Source organism: Bacillus rossius, chromosome 5 (assembly GCF_032445375.1).
Source record: "Bacillus rossius redtenbacheri isolate Brsri chromosome 5, Brsri_v3, whole genome shotgun sequence".
Classification (NCBI taxonomy): Eukaryota; Metazoa; Arthropoda; class Insecta; order Phasmatodea; family Bacillidae; genus Bacillus; species Bacillus rossius.
Window position 1 is genome coordinate 75,098,004 of NC_086333.1, and position 21,907 is coordinate 75,119,910.

Consider the following 21,907-nt stretch of genomic DNA (forward strand, 5'->3'; position numbering starts at 1 on the left):
TTTTAAATATTTTTTTTATATTGTAAATAGGCTGTCACACGATGTTCACAATATTTTAAATTTTTAGATACGGAAATATTGAAGTTTTATAAAAGTGTAGGACGAGGTTTCCTTTTCGTAAACGTTTTAAAATATTTTACGTAAAATCACAGTAAATTGTAGATAAACAATTTACACGTTTAACTCACGGATGGATGTGTGAATTTAGCTTCGTGGTCACACATAACCTCCACACGAGTAGCCAGGGCATACGAGATACGGGAACCGGAGGAGATACGACGTTCCCGGCGTTGCGGGGCCGTCCGGAGACATAAACGCACCCGGAGACATGAACCCACCCGGAGACATGAACGCACCTCCAAGCGACTAACCTCCCGCGCGCCGCGCCAAGTGGGTCGCCGTCGTCGGCCGGGCCTCTGAGTCACGACGGCACTTTCGCGCGCGTGGGGTTCCTCCCACGACGGGGTATCTCGGTGGGCGCCCGTCGAGGTGCGTCAGGGACGTGTCGCCGGAGGAAACACATTCCTCGCTTCCGCCGCGTGGTTTCCTAACATCCTTGAAACCTTCTCCGGGAAAGGCTAGACATTATGAACCGCTAGAGACCTGAAATAATCGCGCATTAATTTCACGATAGGCTCGAATCGAAAAAAAATTTACATTTTTGCTGCTTCGGTGATTGGGCCGCAATATATGTGAAGGACTTTGGGCCAATGGAAAAATGGAAACAAAAGAAGTAGCGGATCACGAGCATCCCAGTAAAGAGGTGCTACGAGTCAGTAACCAATGAGCAGATATGCAATTCGCCCGAGTGCATAGAGGATCATGGAGTCCATCCTGTAGGCCATTGAAATCGCGAATTTTTCCGGTCTATATGAACCGCATTTCCATTGGATGGACAGTAGGGACTGGAAATATTTGCGTATTCAGTGACCTCCAGGATAGACTCAACGATCCTGTGCGTACTCGGGCAAACGTCACCTGTTCATTGCCTACTGACTTGTGAGGCGTCTCGATTGGGAGACTCGTGATTCGATACTGCTTTGACTGAGGGTCTATAGTTGACCCGCAGTCCTTCAGTTTAACAGTGAACCAATAGCAGAAGTTGCATAAAAATACAATTATTTGCATTTTAGCATGTCGTAAAATGAATCCACGATTTTTTTCCGATCTCTGATGATCAGTATACTGAGCGCCGGATATCTGTGAGCCTGAGAACTAGGATAAAAACACATTTTCATCCTAGCCCATGTTTTGAGAACCAGAAATATTGTAAATTCGTCTGGCCTCAGGGTATAATATTCAAAATCATAGGTGTGCTCAACCCATGTTTGCTTTCCCATTGGTTGATTTCTTAGCGAGAACATTTTCATTCTTGTTAATTGTCACTACTTGATTCGCTTGATTCTCTCCTATCTGGGCATCGTTGGCTTCAAGGTCACGCTTGTCATGATAACTACGGTTCAATCACGAACATAGTGCGATAGTAGTGAAAGTTTTGCATTATAACTTGTGATTAAATTAATGCGCGAAATTTCCGTTATCACTACCAATGTTTCGTTTATTTTTTTTTTTACATGGGGTGGAAATACTTTATCGGTTTGGTTACACCCTCTGTAAGCCGTCTCAACCAAGTGAATTCTAGAATCAAACAGCTACACGCCACTTTTTATGGTACGCAGTATAGTAAATAGATGATGATTTATCGCGAAAAATATTTTGCACTACAAGGTAGTCTACGAAAAAAAAAAAAAAAACCATAAAAATTCCTCTCCGTCACAGCAACGAAAATGAAACACAGTCGAAGAATTTTCTCCTTAAACATGGAGTACGCTGGTTACAAATTATCCAGGTATCTTCGTTAATGTACGGGTATCTCCGTCAAATTACGGGTGCTACATTTACTTACGTTGAACATGAGTCCACAAGAATAATCTTGCTGTAATAGCAAAACACACAAAAAGGTTCTTTACACTCCTAACGAAACCCTCTTATTTCTTCTACGTATGTTTTTACCCTATAAACAGAACAGGGAAATAGAAATACAACTTAGTTTTTACGAAGATCCAGTCATCTGAAATTACGAAGAATTATTCGTTTATTGGAGGTGAATTCTCCGTTGAAAAGTTCGTAAATGTATCTGGAATTTCTAACAGTGCACGGTGAGTTTTGAAACACAGCTGGTCTCGAAAGAGATTCGCGGGAGTTTCAGTTACCGCGCCGTGCAGTATCTCACGGAGCGAGTGTGTCGGCGGTCGCCCGGAGAAGCCGGTGGAAAGTGACGCCAAGGGCGCGACGAGAACAACCGGGTCAGAGCTTTCTCCCGGGGGAACCGGGTAGCAGGACCAACACGTCTCCCGGGATCACACCGGCACACTTCTCCGGCAAACAACACGTACTAACTCTTCTGATGTTCTGATGTGTAACTACTAGACTGGAAAAATTCGCGCTTTGGATGACCTCCAGGATAGACTCCAAAAACCCCTACACACTCGGAAAATGCCACCTGCTCATTGGCCTGTTAAGTGGGACACGCGATTCGATACTTTTTTGGTTGAAGGTTTTTCATTGGCTCAAAGTCCTTCAGATAAACTGTGAGCCAATCAGAGAAGCAATATAAAGGCACAGTTGTTTGGATTCTATTATATCGTGAAATGAATCCGCGAATTTTTCCGGTCTCAAGTAACTACTTAGCTCTCGGTACACGGCCGTTTCGACAGGAGTAGTAACTTCGCCGATGCAACGGAAGTCACGTGAAACGGAAATGCGTGAAAAACCACGGTGCTGCCATCTGTGGTGGATGGCACGAACCAAAGTTCACAAAGGCAAAGGGAAACTTTATAGTATTAACTGTTTGATGAATTTCAACAAGATGTGCAATATTCGTAATAAGACTCCTTGTCGAAAAACCAGGTCCAAAGCCGGGGTTTAGTTTTTTTTTTTTTTACAAGTCTTTCGCTTTTATCGGAGTCGTTTCATTATATAGTTTAAAATTTTGCTCCGCAAACCAAATGTTTCGATAGTCGACGTAGCTTACCCCACAACGCCACAACGAATACTACGAGTGATTCGCGTTTCCAGAAATGTATCTGAAAACACAATTTTGCGTATATTATTTATCTTACTCGGCATTACTTCAAAGAATTATACTGTAAATTTCGTGTCTGTATTTCGTATTATAAGTGTATTTGCAACACGAGAACACGTGGATTTAACTCGTTACCGGGGTTATATTTCACACATCTTTAGCGAGCATTGAAAGACTCGCTCACATCACACGGCGATACCGAGCAATACATGTGCGTGTGTGTGTGTGTGTGTGTGTGTGTGTGTGTGTGTGTGTATAATACCAAACAATTGTGTGTGGTGCTGTATTGTTGCTGCGGATACGTCAGTTGCACCTTACACACATTATTCTGAAGTCTATTTTCAGTACACAAATGCATGTAAAATTACAGATATTTTTAAATTTGTACATTTATATAAAAACGACTGTATCACTACAATATAGTGTTCGCAGTAATACTGGGTTGGGATTCTCACCCGGGCGTTTATGCTTAGTGTTGTCCCAGTAACTCCAATAGCTAAAGTTATTTGAAAACCATTCCCTGAATAGCTTTTCCAGTATTGACAGCGCATATTAATAAGCATAATAAAACATCATAAAGTAAAATTAATTAATATTCGCTTATCTTTTCCAGTGTAAAAAAATATATATACTTGAATGAAACATCAGTATTATATAGATAAACGTGTTTCATATATGAAAAATTAACCATAGTCACGTGTTGTACAAAGTTACATCTTTCTTTAGGGGCAGTCATTTTTCGCGAAAAAAATCTGAACGCTTAATAGACTGCAAAAAGGTGTACCCGCACCAGCGGTTTCTTACTTGTGATTGGCGGCCGTCTACGAGAGAAGTAGTTGCCACATTTGACCGAACTAATGAGGACGCATTTACTTCCGAGCCGAATTACTGTGATTGGTTATGAAACGATCGACATAAATCGAGAAAAAAAAATTCACCCAATCACGAAACACAGATGATGCTACAGTGTTTTTTTTTTTTCCTTTTAACTGGTCTCGGAATCTTTTCGCGAAATATGAATGTCCCTATATTTCTTGGCAACTGGGTTCCAAAGGAATCTTTAGTGAAAGTACAGTTTCCCGTGCAACGCATGTCTAGAGACCTGTAAAATTCGCAATTTCAAATCCCTAAAGGATAGACTCTATGATCCTCTACGCACTCGTGCAAATTACATCTGCTGATTGGTTACCGACTCGTAACACCTGTTGACTGGAATGATCGTGATTCGCTAATTCTTCTGCTAAAGATTTTTTCATTGGCCCAGAGTCCTGCAGATAAACTGTGGCCCAATCACTGAAGCAAAATAATGTCAAAAGTATTTGGACTCTATCCTATCGCGAAATGAATCCGCGGATTTTACAGGTCTCTACGCATGTCTTATTGTTAGAGACCCGGAAATTTCGCGGATTCCACTGGCCTCAGGATAGAATTCAAAGTTATAGGTGTGCTCGACCCATGTTTACTTTCCCATTGGTTGATTTCTTAGCAAGAACATTTTTATCCTTGTTATTTGGCACTACCTGATTCGCTTACTGCTCTCCTAGTTGGGCATCATTGGCTCACGGTCGTAGAGGGGCGTGTCCAAACAACTGCGTGCCAATCATGAACACAGTGCGAGAGTGTGAATGTTTGCATTCTAGCTTGCGACTAAATGAATGCGCGAAATTTACGGGTCTCTACGTATTGTTTTCGTTCGTCCGAGCTTGTCGGCTGGGAATGAGTAGCGCCGCCGACGCCAGGGAAATAGCAGCGCATGCGCAGACCGCCACGGGCGGGGCTGGTTCCCCGCCGGCTGCCCCGGGGATTCCCTGGCCGCCTGCTCCAAGGACCCCGTCAGCCCGCCGCGACCTTGGGGAGACCCGCGCCGTCGCTTCGCCCCACACCGGCTCGTCTCGCTGCGAACTCAGCCAATCGGAAAGCAAGAGTCGGCACAGCGAACGCAAATAACGTGGGGGGACCTGAAAATTTCGCGTCTTCCATTCTGCGGTAAGGCTAGACTTCAAATAATTAGTAGAGACCGGAAAAATTCGCGAATTCATTTCGCAATATGCTAAAATACAAATAGTTATACCTCAGTGCTGCCTCTGCTATTGGCTCACAACTCACCTGGATGACGCTGGTCCAATGAAAAAAACCCAACCAAAGCTTTATCGAATCACAGGTTGCTACGCTCGGACGTCTCACAAGACAACAGCCAATGAGTAGGTGATATTTGACCGAGTGTGCGTAGAACTATGGAGTTCATCCTGGAGGTCATTGAACCTGCGAATTTTTCCTGTCTCTAATAATTAGCTTGGCTTCTGGATTGTAGCCATGTCCTTGGCAAATAGTTCACCAACGTTTCGGTCGACATTGCAGTCGCCATCATCAGGGAGCAGTTACCTACTGGTACAAAAATTCGCGAATTCATTTCGCAATATGCTAAAATACAAATAGTTATACCTCAGTGCTGCCTCTGCTATTGGCTCACAACTCACCTGGATGACGCTGGTCCAATGAAAAAAACCCAACCAAAGCTTTATCGAATCACAGGCTGCTACGCTGGGACGTCCCACAAGACAGCAGGGTGACATTCAACCGAGTGTACGTATAACTATGGAGTTCATCCTGGAAGTCATTGAACCCGCGAATTTTTCCGGTCCCTATTGATGAAACAAGTAAAGAATCAACATGATGTGTGAATCCAGCTTTAACAGTTAGTTTATAAAGTATTTTAAAAAGTGAGTGAGTATTTCAGTACTCGACAGTGATTGGTAAAATCTAATCTCGGTAACTAGCATTCGGGGCTTGTAAGTCGTGAGAGAGCGAAGTAAACAATTCAGTTGGGTAAGTATTTTTTTTTTCATAAGAGTAAACAACCTAATCAACTGTTCCAACCTGTGACTTGTGGAGCGCCATGGCACAAGCGGGCGTAAGAGGAAAAATGGTTACTATTAGCAGTGAGGGTTCGATTATTGTTGAGTTATATGGGAGGCGTTTCGTCGAACAACGGGGGTACCCAGTACAACACTTTGTAAAATTATTGAATTTATATAATGTACCTATTACAAAATATCATTTCCCAGCGTATTTACAGGGTATTAGATATAAGCCACGCGGCAATTCGTCGCTCTGTTCAAGTCTGCTGTTAGATGAACTAACGGTAAACAGCTGTGTCTTTATTTCACTTTCTCCCTTCTCTCTTTTTTTTTTCAAGCGCCGTTTGAAGTGTCTGCGCTGCAGCACGAGCGCCAGCTGTAGGCCGCACCGACAAACTGTGTGCCGTACTCCCTGTTACACACTTCCGTCCACCAAATGTCATTCTCCAAAAACTACGATGTTACGCATCAGAAAAAGAAATGCATTACTTAAAAAAAAAATTGGTTGTCTGTAAAGTAGGTTTACGGACGATAGTTTAACGTGACGTCCTAACAAAACATTAATGAAATGATGCATACTTTTATGAATAAAATTGAATCATTTTTATTGAATTATCATTATTTTGATTGGATACAAAGAAGGAGTGAAATTAAATCTACAATTTAATTGATGAATTTACTTTTATTTGCACTCATTAATTCAAATATGTTTATTACTTTAACGAAAAGATTATTTTAACTATAACTTTTATTCATGTTTGCTATTTAACTTCTTCCAATCTGTGTTATTCTGTTAAGGATAGGACGATGATAGGAAAAGTAGGAAACGAATGGGAGTGTTTCAAGTTGAATGTGCCTCGAAAAAGTCAAATCGATGGTTGTTCCAATCGAGTGGAAGAGAGATAGATGCGGCGCAGGCGGTCAATGAGCGTAACGCGACACATTGTAACGGGACAACCTTCCTAAACAGACACTTTTTAGTGCGTGCAGCCGGCGTTCATCGATTTATTATATGTCACGTCAAAAGAAAGAACTTTTTGTATGAACGTACTTGGTCCGCGTAAATGTGGAACGGAAGCTTCCCGGAGTGATCGAGGGCCCCGGTGACGCGCGTGAATGGATCGATGGGCAGGTGTAGTATCGATTGTCAGGTGTCGATGGTCGAAGCGGCCGCCGACGAGCTCCGGAAGCGACCCGCCGGACGTGGAAGCGCGCTCGGCTGCGGGCGGCGGGTGTGTTCCTAACGGGAGACGTCCTGTCGAGCGCGGCGCGTCCACGGGCGATCACACACGATGCGGATGCGGGTCTGAGGGCGAGGTACGTGTGAACCATGGCGACCATTGTCCTGGCGTGGAACCCTCTCTCCTCGCGGCCAGTACTGCCGACTGAACAGGACTTTATTTTATTTACGAACAGTGAAACTTGTTTCGTTTTTTTTTTAATTGAAGTTATTCTTCTTTAGGTACGTTATGGAAAAAAACCGGTCTTGTAAAGGAACAACACAAATTATGAAAATATACTTGGAGAAAATTGAGATAGTGTTATCTACAAAATTTAACCCTAAATTTTCGGCTAGTTAAAGTAGAACGTGTGTTAGGTTGAACTGTATTTAGGGGAATGAATATTTCGCGGGGGAGGGGGGGGGGTAATTGTGACTATCTTTGTGCATTGTTAAAAATATTCACCTTCAATCTACGAAGATCGCTGATTACATATTATCCAGGGATCTTCGTAAATCTACGGACATTGATTTCACTTACTTTGGACATTAGTCCCAATGAAAATTCTTTGGTGTATTAACAAAAACATTCAAAAACCGGTCAAATCCACAGCAAGAACACACTTTATTTTGTCCAATCGTGTGCTTACTTATGTTGAAAACGAAACATACAACTCGCAAGTCAAAATACGGCGTAGTTTCCGCCAACACTCGAGTTATTAGAAATTACGAAGAACTCTGCGTTTATTCGTTGAAAAGTCCGTACATTTACTGCGATTTCTAACGGCGTGCTTCGTGATTTGTTGAGATTCTTCCGTGCGCGCATCCGCTGTTGACCCACGAATCGTAAGCAGGGACCTGTAAAATTCGCGGATTCATTTCGCGATAGGATAGAGTCCAAATACTTTTGACGTTATTTTGCTTCAGTGATTGGGCCACAGTTTATCTGAAGGACTCTGTGCCAATGAAAAATTTTTAACAGAAGAATTAGCGAATCACGATCATTCCAGTCAACAGGTGTCACGAGTCGGTAACCAATCAGCAGATGTAATTTGTACGAGTGCATAGAGGATCATGGAGTCTATCCTTTAGGGATTTTAAATCTTGAATTTTACAGGTCTCTAATCATAAGTCGCTCTCAGTGCGGAAGCAAACTCATCCCGAACTGCCTGTTCAAACAATGCGATGACTTCTCTCGCCCGCAGCCGCCAATTAAAAGGAAGAAACCTTTGCTGATGGTATAGCAGTCAAATGAACGTTAAGGGATGTGGGAAACACATATCACTGACGGTTCGTCCTGGACAACATGTCGGAAGAGAGTGGAAAAGGGGGGGGGGGGGGGGGAATTACGAAGGTCAACCCACGACGCCAGCAAGGCACGTCATCGACGAAAGCGTTAGAAAAAAAAAACACGCTCGGTTTGTTTGCCTCTTTCGCACGCACGCCACTGGGTCTCCACGTATGCGCTGATGTCCATGGTTGACAAAAGATAACGAGTTGTTCTTCACGTCACGCCACGCATTGGCACCTGTACTTGGCCTAAAAGTGGCGTGTCAAGATCTTCTTCAACATACTGTAGCTTCTTTTTATAACATACTATACTACATGTGATTAAAAGAGCGATGACTAGAGACCTGTAAAATTCGCGATTTTAAATCCCTAAAGAATAGACTCCATGATCCTCTATGCACTCGTGCAAATTACATCTGCTGATTGGTTACCGACTCGTAACACCTGTTGACTGGAATGATCGTGATTCGCTAATTCTTCTGTTAAAGATTTTTCATTGGCCCAGAGTCCTTCAGATAAACTGTGGCCCAATCACTGAAGCAAAATAATGTCAAAAGTATTTGGACTCTATCCTATCGCGAAATTAATCCGCGAATTTTACAGGTCTCTAGCGATGACTATTTCACGGATTCGTTAGGTGACAAAGTAGACTTGAAGCACATGTACATATGCTCAACGTTGATGGCCAGAGACACGGAAGCTTCGCGCATTAATTTATTCACAATTCAGAATGCAAAACCTTCACACTCTCGCACAATGTTCATGATTGGACCGCAGTTATTTGGAAACGCCCCTCTACGACCGTGAGCCAACGATGCCCCGCTAGGATAAAATTAAGCGAATGAAGTGGTGCAAATAAACAAGGATAAAAAAAATTCTCGCTGAGAAATCAACCATTGAGAAAGAAAACATGGGTTGAGCACATCTGTGAATTTGAATTCTACCCTAAATCCAGACGAATCCGTGAAAATTCCCTGGTCTCTGAGTATTTGGCAGTTATCATTCAACGAGCGGCACACTCCTGCACTGAGCTGACTTCCAGTCTGAAGCCCGACGATGATTTATCTTCATAGTTCCACAGTTTATCTTACGATCAAAATTCACTTTCCAACAAAGCTTCAGATATCTTTCATCAAAAAACCATGTTTATTCTGAGAATACGTGAGCCCATCGCACAATTCGAGCTCGAAAGTCCCTCGCGACTCAACATTACTCGAGATGATGGTTTATCGCGAAAAAAATTTCGGGTCAAGATAGTTTACAAAAACCTGTAACTTCTTCGTAAAATTATGGTTGGTAGAAATGTTTTTGATATGGCGTAAATATTTTCAGACGAATCAAGAACATTCTGGAATCCTTCTCATCGACCTATCTACGGGCACTACCATCAATCTTCCATAGGTAGGGGCCGGAAAAATTCGCGGGTTCAATGACCTCCAGGATAGACTCCAATATCCTCTACACACTTGGGCAAATGCCAACTGTTCATTGGCTGCTGTCTCGTGAGACGTCCCAGCGTAGCAGCCTGTGATTCGATAAAGCTTTGGTTGGGTGTTTCTCATTGGCCCAGCGTCATCCAGGTGATTTGTGAGCCAATAGCAGAGGCAGCACTGAGGTATAACTATTTGTATTTTAGCCTATCGCGAAATGAATTCACGAATTTTTCCGGTCTCTCCCATAGGACACGGCCAGAAGGTAGTAAGTAAATTATGCATGCAAGACCAAAGGCATGGAAGCACAACAAGCTGTAAAAATTTTCCCGCGATATATTATTATCAATGGGTTTTCCTCAGTCCTTTAGAGACACTCAGACGGAAATATGACCGTACTTAACTTCACTTCAGAAACTCCCAGCTCGCTTATCTGAAATGACACTGCATCTTGTACTGGCTCCAAGGTCGTAAAAACTTCCTGTATTGTGTACTCCCCACCACAATGCACTCACACACGCGAAACTACGCTATCTCAGCCACAGTTGGACACACAACTTTATTTAAATACTGGAAATATTCGCTGACTTACTACGTGATACGCTAACGCTCATATATGTATACCCTTGAGCTGCATCTGATATTAGTTCACTGTTGATCTGGAGGACTCTTGGCCAATTAGAGACCCTCAATAAAAGCTGTATCGAATAACAAGTTACCAAGTTTAGACACCTCACAAGACAGCAGCCAATGAAGAGGCGACGTTTGCCCATGTATGCAGCGTATTGGGGAGTTTAACCTGGAGGACACTGAACTCGTGAATTTTTTTTTCTACCTTTACTTCGCAGGATACTTTGTTAGGGATGTATACGCCTCAACAACAGCATGACTATTCACACATTGTAACATTCCTAAACATGATATGAATGTTATTAACCTGCAGTACGTTTACTATATAAATACGGTAAATTTTCTAAGATATTGATTATAATCTCTTTACGAACGATGCAGTCCATTCTAGTAAAACACTCAATCAAACTTTTGCAGGTTTTAGCTCTCGGCGGTACTTGCTATTTCAAACAGAACACAGTAAAAAAAATCGAGCTTTAAACATTTATATCTCATTTGTGCAAAAAAAAAAAGTATTATTTTTACACGAGAGGAACAAAAATAATTAATTAGTAGAGACCTGCAAAATTCGTGGATTCATTCGGTGATAGGCTAGAATTCAAACACAAATAGCTCTTAGATAATTTTGCTATTGGCTTACTGTTCATCTGGACGAATCTCAACCAGTTATAAATAGGGGCAGGAAATTTTCGCGAAAAATCTGAACTCCTACTAGACTGCAACAAGGTATACCCACACCAGCAGTTTCTTCCTTGAGATTGGCGGCCGTCTGCGAGAGAAGTCGTTGCCTTGTTTGCACGAGCCACTAAGGACGAGTTTGCTTCCACACTGAATTAGTGTGATTGGATGTTGTAACAATCGACATGCACCTCAAAGTAACTCACCCAATCACGAAACACAGACGATGCTACAGTGTTTTAACTTCTAGCTACTCTCGGGATCTTTTAGCGGAATTTTCATGGCCCTAGTTATAAACCCTCAACCAAAGAAGGATCGAATCACAGACAAACCAGCTGAGACGACTTACGAGTCGGCAACCAATGAACTTGCGTTATTTGCCCGAGTGTACAGGGGTATGTGCAGTCTATCCTGAAAGCCATCGAAACCGCGAATTTTGCAGGTCTCTACTAATTATTAACAATAAAAATGTAACTTCAAAGGCGTATTCCAGCCGTGAAATGCGCTTGATACGGTAAGCTGTAAAGATGTGTCCAGCTTATCTTGTCGAGACGAACCTGAAGCAGATGTTTGGCGGCCGAATTCAAACTCACGCTGTATATAGTTAATACTGGCTTTCCGTAGCCTATCGGGTCACGAGTACTGTTGGCGCACAGAAAAAAAAAATGTTACGTACCTTTACAAAAGATTCCTTTGTAGACCAGTTGTATCGTAATTTTCAACAGCATTTGACTGATTATTTTTACATATATGAAATATGAAATACGTTTTTCGAGACAATACTGAGTATTTCTTACGGAAATTGTTGTATAAATGTTATCGTCTGATTGGTGTTTATATTCATGCATAATTTTTTAAAACATGAAAAAGCTCTTCAAGGAACGGTTTGCAAGTAACTTTAACTCCCGGAGGGAGGTACTTGGACAGCACAGAGTATAAATGGTCGGGTAAGGATCCGAACCCAGTATCACTGCGAACACTACCTAGTTTGTTGTTTTCATGTGAATGTACAAACTGACTGTGTATTGTCTTTCCTTTACATTGTTTTTCTTTTAGCTATGTATTGATATAGGTATCCATTGTATATAAATTCGGTTATGTGGATTTGCCCATGTTTTTTCTGTATGTTTTATAGTGTATTTATATTATGTATATAATTTTTATCCTTTTGTGTTTATCCGTAACCGATTTCGCAGGAAGAGACTTTAACGTTTGGAATTGCGATTCTTGCGTAACCAGGTTTGTGTGTATTATTATTGTATGTACTTGGCCTCGTTTCCTCTGTACTTACTTTACTCAATGAATAAACAGAATTTTTGAAAACCAAAAAAATAGAGACCGGAAAAAACCGCGAATTCTTTTCGTGATGCGCTGGAATTTACATAATTATACCTTTAAGCTGCTTTTGCTAATAGCTCAGTGTTTCTTCTTCACGGCTCTACGCCAATGAGAAACTCTCGACCAAAGAAGTATCGAATCACAGGCAAACCAGCAGAGATGACTCACAGGTCAGCAGCCAATGAACTGGCGTTATTTTCCTTAGTACATACAAGACTGTAGAGACTATCCTGAAGGTCATCGAAACCGAGAATTTTTCCGGTCCCTGCCAAAAATCCAGTGCCATTTGCGGTACTCCCGGTTCCGTGGTGTCTCCGATCCACCTACGAGCTGGTGCTCTTTACAGTTAGGCCTGTTGATTGCTGACTCGCTGAGACTTCCCCGGCGCTGAGAAGTGATCCGACGGGTTTGCCTGAGATCACAAAGAGCGCCTCCTCTTGACGTCTACTCCGCGTCTATCTCTCTCTCTCTCTCTCTCTCTCTCTCTCTGTCTCTCTCTCTCCGGCAACAGGCGACGCCCTGGGGCGACAACGGGGCCCACGTATCTGTGTCGCGTCGCGGTGAAAGTGCCGTGGCACCACAATAGAGCCTGCGTTCGCTCGCATCCCAAGATGGTCGCGCGCCCGAACACTAGTCGACGGCAGACAACAACAGCACGCTGGCAGGCAGAGATGCAAAACTCGCGCAATCACTTGGTCGCAAGGGGGACGCACCACAACGCCGAAATACACCAACGCCGAAAAATGTCATTGCAGGACTGCCACAAAGGTTAGGTTATGTTATACTAGGTTAGGTTAGACTAGGTTAGGTTATACTAGGTTAGGTTAGACTAGGTTAGGTTAGACTAGGTTAGGTTAGGCTAGGTTAGGTTAGGCTAGGCTAGGATAGGCTAGGTTAAGTTAGGTTAGGTTATATTACGCTAGGTTAGGTTAGGTTAGGTAAGGTTAGGTTTGATTGTGGTATTTCGGCGTTAAGGTACATTTAAGAAACACACACAAATTCATTCAGTTGTTTTTTTTTTGGCGTTGTGGTACACAGCAGTTTTCTAGCTGTCGGCGTTGTGGTCAATTTTGACATTCGGCGTTATGGTATTTCGGAGTTGTGGTAACGACCCGTAGCAAGTTATGATGCCAACCTTCTCACTCTCGCACTGTGTTCATGACTGGACCGCAGTTATTTGGACACGCCCCTCTACGACCGAGAGCCAACGATGCCCAACTAGAAGATTCAGGCAGTTCCAATTAACAAGGATAAATGATTTAATACAATTTCTCGGACATACGTCGTTGCAGTTTTGCACTGTTTTGTCATGGAAAAAAAAGATTCAAGAACGCAAACAATGAAATAAAAATGAACACATAAACGCACAGAGAACAAGCCTAAATCAGCTGATATCAAACAGATGTCCCTTAACAGGTATTAAGAACAACACAACGACGACAGCACAGACGAACACAGAACTGCTTTTTTTTTTTTTTTCCCCTGGCGAATGTCCAAAATATTGTATTAAATCCAAACTCCCCATTGCGTGAATCATTTAAAGAAAGGATAGAAAATGTTCTCGCTAAGAAATCAACCAATTTGAAAGTAAGCGTGGGTTGAGCACACCTGTGAGTTTGAATTATACCCTGAGGCCAGACGAATCCACGACATTTCCGGGTCTCTGCTGATAGAGTAGGGACACCTGTATTTCGCGAATACATTTTTTTTTGGTTTCAAGGTATTTCACAAAACACTATACCTGTTTATTTTGAGTCAATCGTAAAGCGTGCAGCAGTACGGTAGCCACATTCTCATTGGCCCCCGTCAAGTGCGGGAAAACAACTCTCACCAACTACAGCCAACAACTCTAGGAAATCGCTACAGTTTTTTTTTTTTTTTTTGTGAAATACCTTGACACGAAACGTATTCACGGAATACAGGTGTCCTAATTATAGGTAAACTGTTGAGGCCTTATGATATGAAGAACCAAGATACTTGGCGGTTTCACAGGATAGCAAAAGTATGCATCTGTTCACGTTGACGATTGGACTGCAGTGCTCTTGACATGTCCTTGACGACCCTTAGCCGATTATAGACAAGAAAAATAAGTGGTTTGAAACCTGGAAAATTCGCGTTTTCAATGACTTTCGGGATACACTCCACAGACCTCTGCATATTCGGAGAAATGTAATCTGTTCATTGGCTCTTGACTTGCAAAAAGTCTCAACTTGGTGGTCTGCAGGGGTGCCCACAAGGGGGGGGTAACGACGCAGACTGCGTCATTAAAATTTCAGGGGGGGGGGGGGTTGGTTAAAAGACAAGAAAAATGTATATATTATTTACATAATTATAGCTTCTAATGTGAAAATACGTTTCTGGTGCTTTGATAATTGAAAGGGATCTTGTAAATCAAATTGGCAACCCCGCACTTTCCTCAACAAAAGCAGTTTGGCATCTGTCGGTTCAGGATGGAAATATTACCTGATATGACCAAAATTATTATTAGAAAATCAGTTTTAATTAATGCAAAATGTGATAAAATATAATACTAAAAAAGTATAATATTGTAAAATAATTAAGTAAATCATTGAGAAAATGGGATAAAAAATTTCGGGGGGGGGGGGGGGCGCATCATTAGGTTAGGGGGGGGTGAGTCATAGTGTTTGAGGGGGGTGGGCACCTCTGTGGTCTGTGATTTGATACTTCCTTGATTGAAGTTCCTCAATGGCGCTGAGGCCTTCCCATGAACTGTGAACCTATAAAAAAAACCCAGAGGTAAAGTTGTTGGAATTTTGGCCTATCACGAAATGAATCCGTGAATTGCTGAATTCTGCTTGTTTCTTCTAATCTTGCCTATCCGTACAAATAAGAACCATTACAAACTGTCTCTTTCCACTTGTATACCCAAAATATAAAAAAATATATTTTCTTAATAATTACATACGTGTACTTTGTATAAAATATAGATTTTTTTTGTAAATAAACGGAGGATTTATGAGGTAGCAAAGTAGACTTGAAGCACATATACCTGTGCTTCAAGTTTATGATTGGACTACAGTGTTCTTGATACGCCCTTGACGGCCCAGAGCCGGTTGTAAACAAGGATAAGATATGGTTACCCAATCACGTGAAATCCACCAAAAGGATGTAACCTTTTACACGACCAATGATCACTCCAAAAAGGCCTTATCACGTATAAGCAAGTTGAGTCTAGCCTGGAGCGAAATGAATTCACAAAATAATCGGGGCTCCAATCATTTTATTCGAACCTCCGAGCAAAAGACTACACCCGTAAAGTTTGCAATAGTTCCGTTATCTTGACGTTTTGTAGTATAGTCCTAGTACAAAAAAAATGTACTCGCCAACGAAATAAGTAGAGACCTGTAAAATTCGCGGATTCATTTCGCGATAGGATCGAGTCAAAATACTTTTGACATTATATTGCTTCAGTGATTGGGCCACAGTTTATCTGAAGGACTCTGGGCCAATGAAAAATCTTTAACAGAAGAATTAGCGAATCACGATCATTCCAGTCAACAGGTGTTACGAGTCGGTAACCAATCAGCAGATGTAATTTGCACGAGTGCATAGAGGATCATGGAGTCTATCCTTTAGGGATTTGAAATCGCGAATTTTACAGGTCTCTAGAAATAAGTTATGATTTTACGTCTAACGGTTACGCACAACGACTAAAGGCGACGTACGAGGATATGACGGGCCCCAACTCTCTCGGATGCCGACTCGGTTCTCGCATGGTTGACTCGTGCCATGAAGTCAGCATTCAACCCCCCCCCCCCCCCCCCACCCACTTCCCATGAGCGTTTACGTGTACGTAAGAGGGACTGACGTCATAACATAATCTGGTTTGTACTTCGCGTATTCGTTTTGTGTTTAACCTGTCACAGTAGGTGTTCGCCGATCTTACTCCAATTTTTCAAGTTAACCAAACTGTCAGTAAAATAAATTTTATTTCAATCTTCGCCTAAATAATAAATGACACAGGGTTGAAATATCACTTGAAGGATTATGATTTGACTAGTCATAGTAACCAATCTTACTCGATTTATTCACTTTGCAAAAAAAAAATAGCTGTAAAAACTGTCATTAAAATAAATTTTATTGCATTTGCGGAATAGGAAAAAAAATTTGATGTTACCATCCTATTAAAATATAAAATCTTCCCACCTCTTTCATAAAAATAATATTAATTACTAACCTTTTTTTTTACATTTCACCAGCAAGTGATTTAAAAAATATGTAAACAAACTTATTTACTTCTTGCTAACATCCTATTTGCTGTCGCCTCTATGTACACGTCGTGAAACCATAATTTCGTAATTTTTTCCACACATCTCCGCGTCGAGACTTGTTGCCACGTGACTCGTACACAACAGTAAAGCTCTGCGTGTCGAGACTTGTTGCCACGTGACTCGTACACAACAGTAAAGCTCTGCGTGTCGAGACTTGTTGCCACGTGACTCGTACACAACAGTAAAGCTCTGCGTGTCGAGACTTGTTGCCACGTGACTCGTACACAACAGTAAAGCCCTGCGTGTCGAGACTTCTCGCCACGTGACTCGTACACAACAGTAAAGCTCTGCGTGTCGGAACTTCTCGCCACGTGACACGTACACAACAGTAAAGCCCTGCGTGTCGAGACTTGTTGCCACGTGACTCGTACACATCAGTAAAGCTCTGCGTGTCGAGACTTGTTGCCACGTGACTCGTACACAACAGTAAAGCCCTGCGTGTCGAGACTTCTCGCCACGTGACTCGTACACAACAGTAAAGCTCTGCGTGTCGAGACTTGTTGCCACGTGACTCGTACACATCAGTAAAGCTCTGCGTGTCGAGACTTGTTGCCACGTGACTCGTACACAACAGTAAAGCTCTGCGCGTCGGAACTTCTCGCCACGTGACTCGTACACAACAGTAAAGCTCTGCGTGTCGAGACTTGTTGCCACGTGACTCGTACACATCAGTAAAGCTCTGCGTGTCGAGACTTGTTGCCACGTGACTCGTACACATCAGTAAAGCTCTGCGTGTCGAGACTTGTTGCCACGTGACTCGAACACAACAGTAAAGCTCTGCGTGTCGAGACTTGTTGCCACGTGACTCGTACACAACAGTAAAGCTCTGCGTGTCGAGACTTGTTGCCACGTGACTCGTACACAACAGTAAAGATCTGCGTGTCGAGACTTGTTGCCACGTGACTCGTACACAACAGTAAAGCTCTGCGTGTCGAGACTTGTTGCCACGTGACTCGTACACAACAGTAAAGCTCTGCGTGTCGAGACTTGTTGCCACGTGACTCGTACACAACAGTAAAGCTCTGCGTGTCGAGACTTGTTGCCACGTGACTCGTACACAACAGTAAAGCTCTGCGTGTCGAGACTTGTTGCCACGTGACTCGTACACAACAGTAAAGCTCTGCGTGTCGAGACTTGTTGCCACGTGACTCGTACACATCAGTAAAGCTCTGCGTGTCGAGACTTGTTGCCACGTGACTCGTACACAACAGTAAAGCTCTGCGCGTCGGAACTTCTCGCCACGTGACTCGTACACAACAGTAAAGCTCTGCGTGTCGAGACTTGTTGCCACGTGACTCGTACACATCAGTAAAGCTCTGCGTGTCGAGACTTGTTGCCACGTGACTCGTACACATCAGTAAAGCTCTGCGTGTCGAGACTTGTTGCCACGTGACTCGAACACAACAGTAAAGCTCTGCGTGTCGAGACTTGTTGCCACGTGACTCGTACACAACAGTAAAGCTCTGCGTGTCGAGACTTGTTGCCACGTGACTCGTACACAACAGTAAAGCTCTGCGTGTCGAGACTTGTTGCCACGTGACTCGTACACAACAGTAAAGCTCTGCGTGTCGAGACTTGTTGCCACGTGACTCGTACACAACAGTAAAGCTCTGCGTGTCGAGACTTGTTGCCACGTGACTCGAACACAACAGTAAAGCTCTGCGTGTCGAGACTTGTTGCCACGTGACTCGTACACAACAGTAAAGCTCTGCGTGTCGAGACTTGTTGCCACGTGACTCGTACACAACAGTAAAGCTCTGCGTGTCGAGACTTGTTGCCACGTGACTCGTACACAACAGTAAAGCTCTGCGTGTCGAGACTTGTTGCCACGTGACTCGTACACAACAGTAAAGTTCTGCGCGTCGGAACTTCTCGCCACGTGACTCGTACACAACAGTAAAGCTCTGCGCGTCGAGACTTCTCGCCACGTGACTCGTACACAACAGTAAATCTGGAGTCACAATGCCACGACACGACACGCCAGGCCCGACGCGCTCAGCAGCCAATTAAATACAAGGTCGCCGTGACGTCAACGCGACAAAATACGCACCTCAACGGCCCGCAATGAATATAAGTTTTTTTTTTTTCTGAATTCGTCGTGTCGTGCCGCACGACGGAAAGCCAAACGGGAACCTTACAAAACTAAACTTCAAAACTATTCACCTACATTAGAGACCGGAAAAATTCGCGGATTCATTTCGTGATAGGCTGAAATTCAAACATGTGTATAATTCTGCTGGTTCTGCAATTGGCTCGCAGTTTAACTGGAGCTCTCTGGGCCAATGAGAGACTATCGACCAAAGAAGCGTCGAGTCACAAGCTACACAGTGGAGACCACTCACAATTTAATACACAATGAACACGCGTGTTTACTTGAGAAGTGCAGAGGATAATGGAGGCTATCCTAGAGGTCATTGAATCCGCGAATTTTTCGGTCCCTAACCTACATACTTGGTAAATCTTCATGATGAAAAACGAAATTGCGTTTTACGCGTGGGCACACTTGCACATTTGCAGTGTGGCTTCGTCTGTTTATATAAACGGTATTCGTTGTTTTTTTTTTGTTTTTATTTTTGTCAATATTATTACTACACATTGGTCAAGATTTAATTTAAGAATTGACGAATTAGGCGAAAGACTTTTAATTACCTAATAAAGTCCAGGCTAATGGTATTTTGTATGACACTGGTTTGAGTGACTACAGAAATCCGACAAAAAAAATATAAAAAGCATGGGTTAAAATAGCATGTTCTTTTTCTCTTCTGCGCTGTTTTTAGTGTAATTAATCTATAGTACATCACGAAATCATTTAGCTTGAAAATGCCGACAGCCGTAATAAAGTTTGTCGTGTGAACGTTGTCGTGGAAACGCAATCAAACACGTCGTGCTGGACGGCTGTGCGATTGTTTGTCGGGCTTTTCACGTCGTGTTCGTCGCGGCATTGTGAGACTCCGGCTTTTAAGCGTCACTGCGACGGCGCGTGCTTCCTTTCCGTTCCGTACATTTTATTACGCATTCCAAAAGCTGACGTTTTCGAATCGGCGGAACATAGCGTGCCGCTGAGCGCACGTTCTCGCGACCTCGGGAAGGTGGCGGTGTCCTGTTACTCACCATCATGTTCGTGTTGGATCGGTGTCGAAGCTTCGCACGTCACGCACGATAAACCAACAAACAGCGACTCGACCGTCGAACAGCGCGGGCAGTCTCTATATAAGTGAAGCCTGCGGGCCTCGCTCCGTCAGGTTTCCTCACCTGGGCGCCTCCCCTCCCCTCAACCGACACGGCTGGATTTTCCCCTTCCCCTACCTTCCCCTCTTCCGCTTCGGGTCGTCGCGTCGGGAGACTTTCTCCTCCTCCGAAGAGGATGTGCGGCCTTCGCGTGACGTCACCGGTACCACCAACAGCTTCTTCTTCAAACAGACTTCGGACCACCGCATTCCTGCGCGAGGCTGTCTTCATCCATTGAGCTGCGGCCAAACTATACGACGTGCGGAGAGGCCACGCAGAACATCATATATTTATTTATTTATTTCATTTATAATTTAATTTATAATTTATGTATTCGTCTTGTTTTTACATGTAGCGAGGTTTAAGACGTGGACATCGCTATTACAATTATTAAAAATTATTACTTTTACAAATAAAAAAATAAACATTAAACAGAAAAACAAGAAGTGATATATTTAAAAAAGAAAAAAAAGAAAAACTAAGGAAATAGCTAACACTTAAACTATTGAAAAAATGTTGTCTATAATAATTTAATTTTTTTTTCAATACGTGCTCTTAAATGGTGGTACACAATAAAAATATAATATTAAAAAAAGGAAGGATAAACAATAAAAAAACTTTAATTTACATACTACGCAGTATTACTTTACGAACTATAAAACTATTCAAATTTTTAACCATACTTATTATGATAATCAATCCCATCAATAGGGCAGGCATTTTTTGCGGAAAAAAAAATTATCTGAACACCTATTAGACTGCAACAAGATATACCCGCACAAGAGGTTTCTTCTCCCTTGTGATTGGCGGCCGTCTGCGAGAGAAGTAGTTGCCTTATTTGACTGGGCCACTAAACTACTGTTATTGGTGTCGTAACAATCAACGTGGAACTGAAATAAACTCAGCCAACCACGAAACACAGACAGTGTTTTAACTTTCAGCTAGTCGCGGAATCTTTTCGAGAAATATGCGTGTCCTTATCTATGACTTCGAATTCTACCCTGAGGCCAGACATATCCGCGACATTTCCGGGTCTCTACAATTGAGTACAGTGAACACACAAGTTATTCTGGGCAAAAGCCCGGCCAAGCCTCACCACCTCCTCCACCTGGAACTAAACCCCAGTAGGGGTGTACCAAGTGCACTACTTTAATTTCCCAATTTTTTTTGGCCTATATTCCCATGTTTCCATTGAGTGACTTGATTTTCGTCACTCGAGGGCCATTAAACAGAATAACCTATCCAACCTGTTTTCACCGCCGGCGCTGCAGCCAGGTTATAGCTTTGTCAAATTTTCAAATATATATGCATTTCTTGTGTCCACAATTATATAAACCGGCGGTGGATATATAAAAACTTTTACCTCGTCAATCCACGTGGAATCACCCCGCATGTCCCCGGTGACAGGACGATTACTAGTACCCGGCACCGAACCCATGCAGGGGCGCCGATTCCACAGCCAGCAAGTGTTTCTCTTCTTTTCCTTCCATAGTTTTATCATAAAATGCCAATCCAGTCCATCTGTTGCATCCGCAACCCTCTCCAACACCTGCTTCCAATTCCCTTACTTAATCATTCTAGTTCCATCAACAGTTGTCACTTTAGTAAATTAATAAAATGCCAAATCCGAGCATGGGCTATGTCTTGATATTCTTCAACTATTGTCTCTTGTCTAACTATTCTCCACTATTGCAGATGTTATTCTCCTGAACACACAGATTGTGACTGGTGAAACGTGATGATTGTGAAACTCGGTCCGAGTCAAGGGCGGGCAGTCCGGCGCGCAGCCAATGTAAGGCCGAGAAGGCCCGCGTCGAAAGGACCGCCGTGTCGTTTTTCTTCGGTGAGATTGTCTATTG

General features: G+C 42.9%; 1 protein-coding gene across 1 annotated transcript in view; it reads right to left on the reverse strand.

Annotated features, from left to right (window-relative positions):
- Nucleotides 1–20,036, reverse strand: part of LOC134532010 (serine protease inhibitor 88Ea-like) — a 43,207-nt gene extending 23,171 nt beyond the window's left edge. The window contains exon 1 of the mRNA XM_063368134.1: nt 19,932–20,036. Coding sequence (XP_063224204.1) covers nt 19,932–19,937 — 6 coding nt within the window. The 5' untranslated portion in view covers nt 19,938–20,036. The remainder of the gene's footprint in view (nt 1–19,931) is intronic.
- Nucleotides 20,037–21,907: the final 1,871 nt, after the last annotated feature.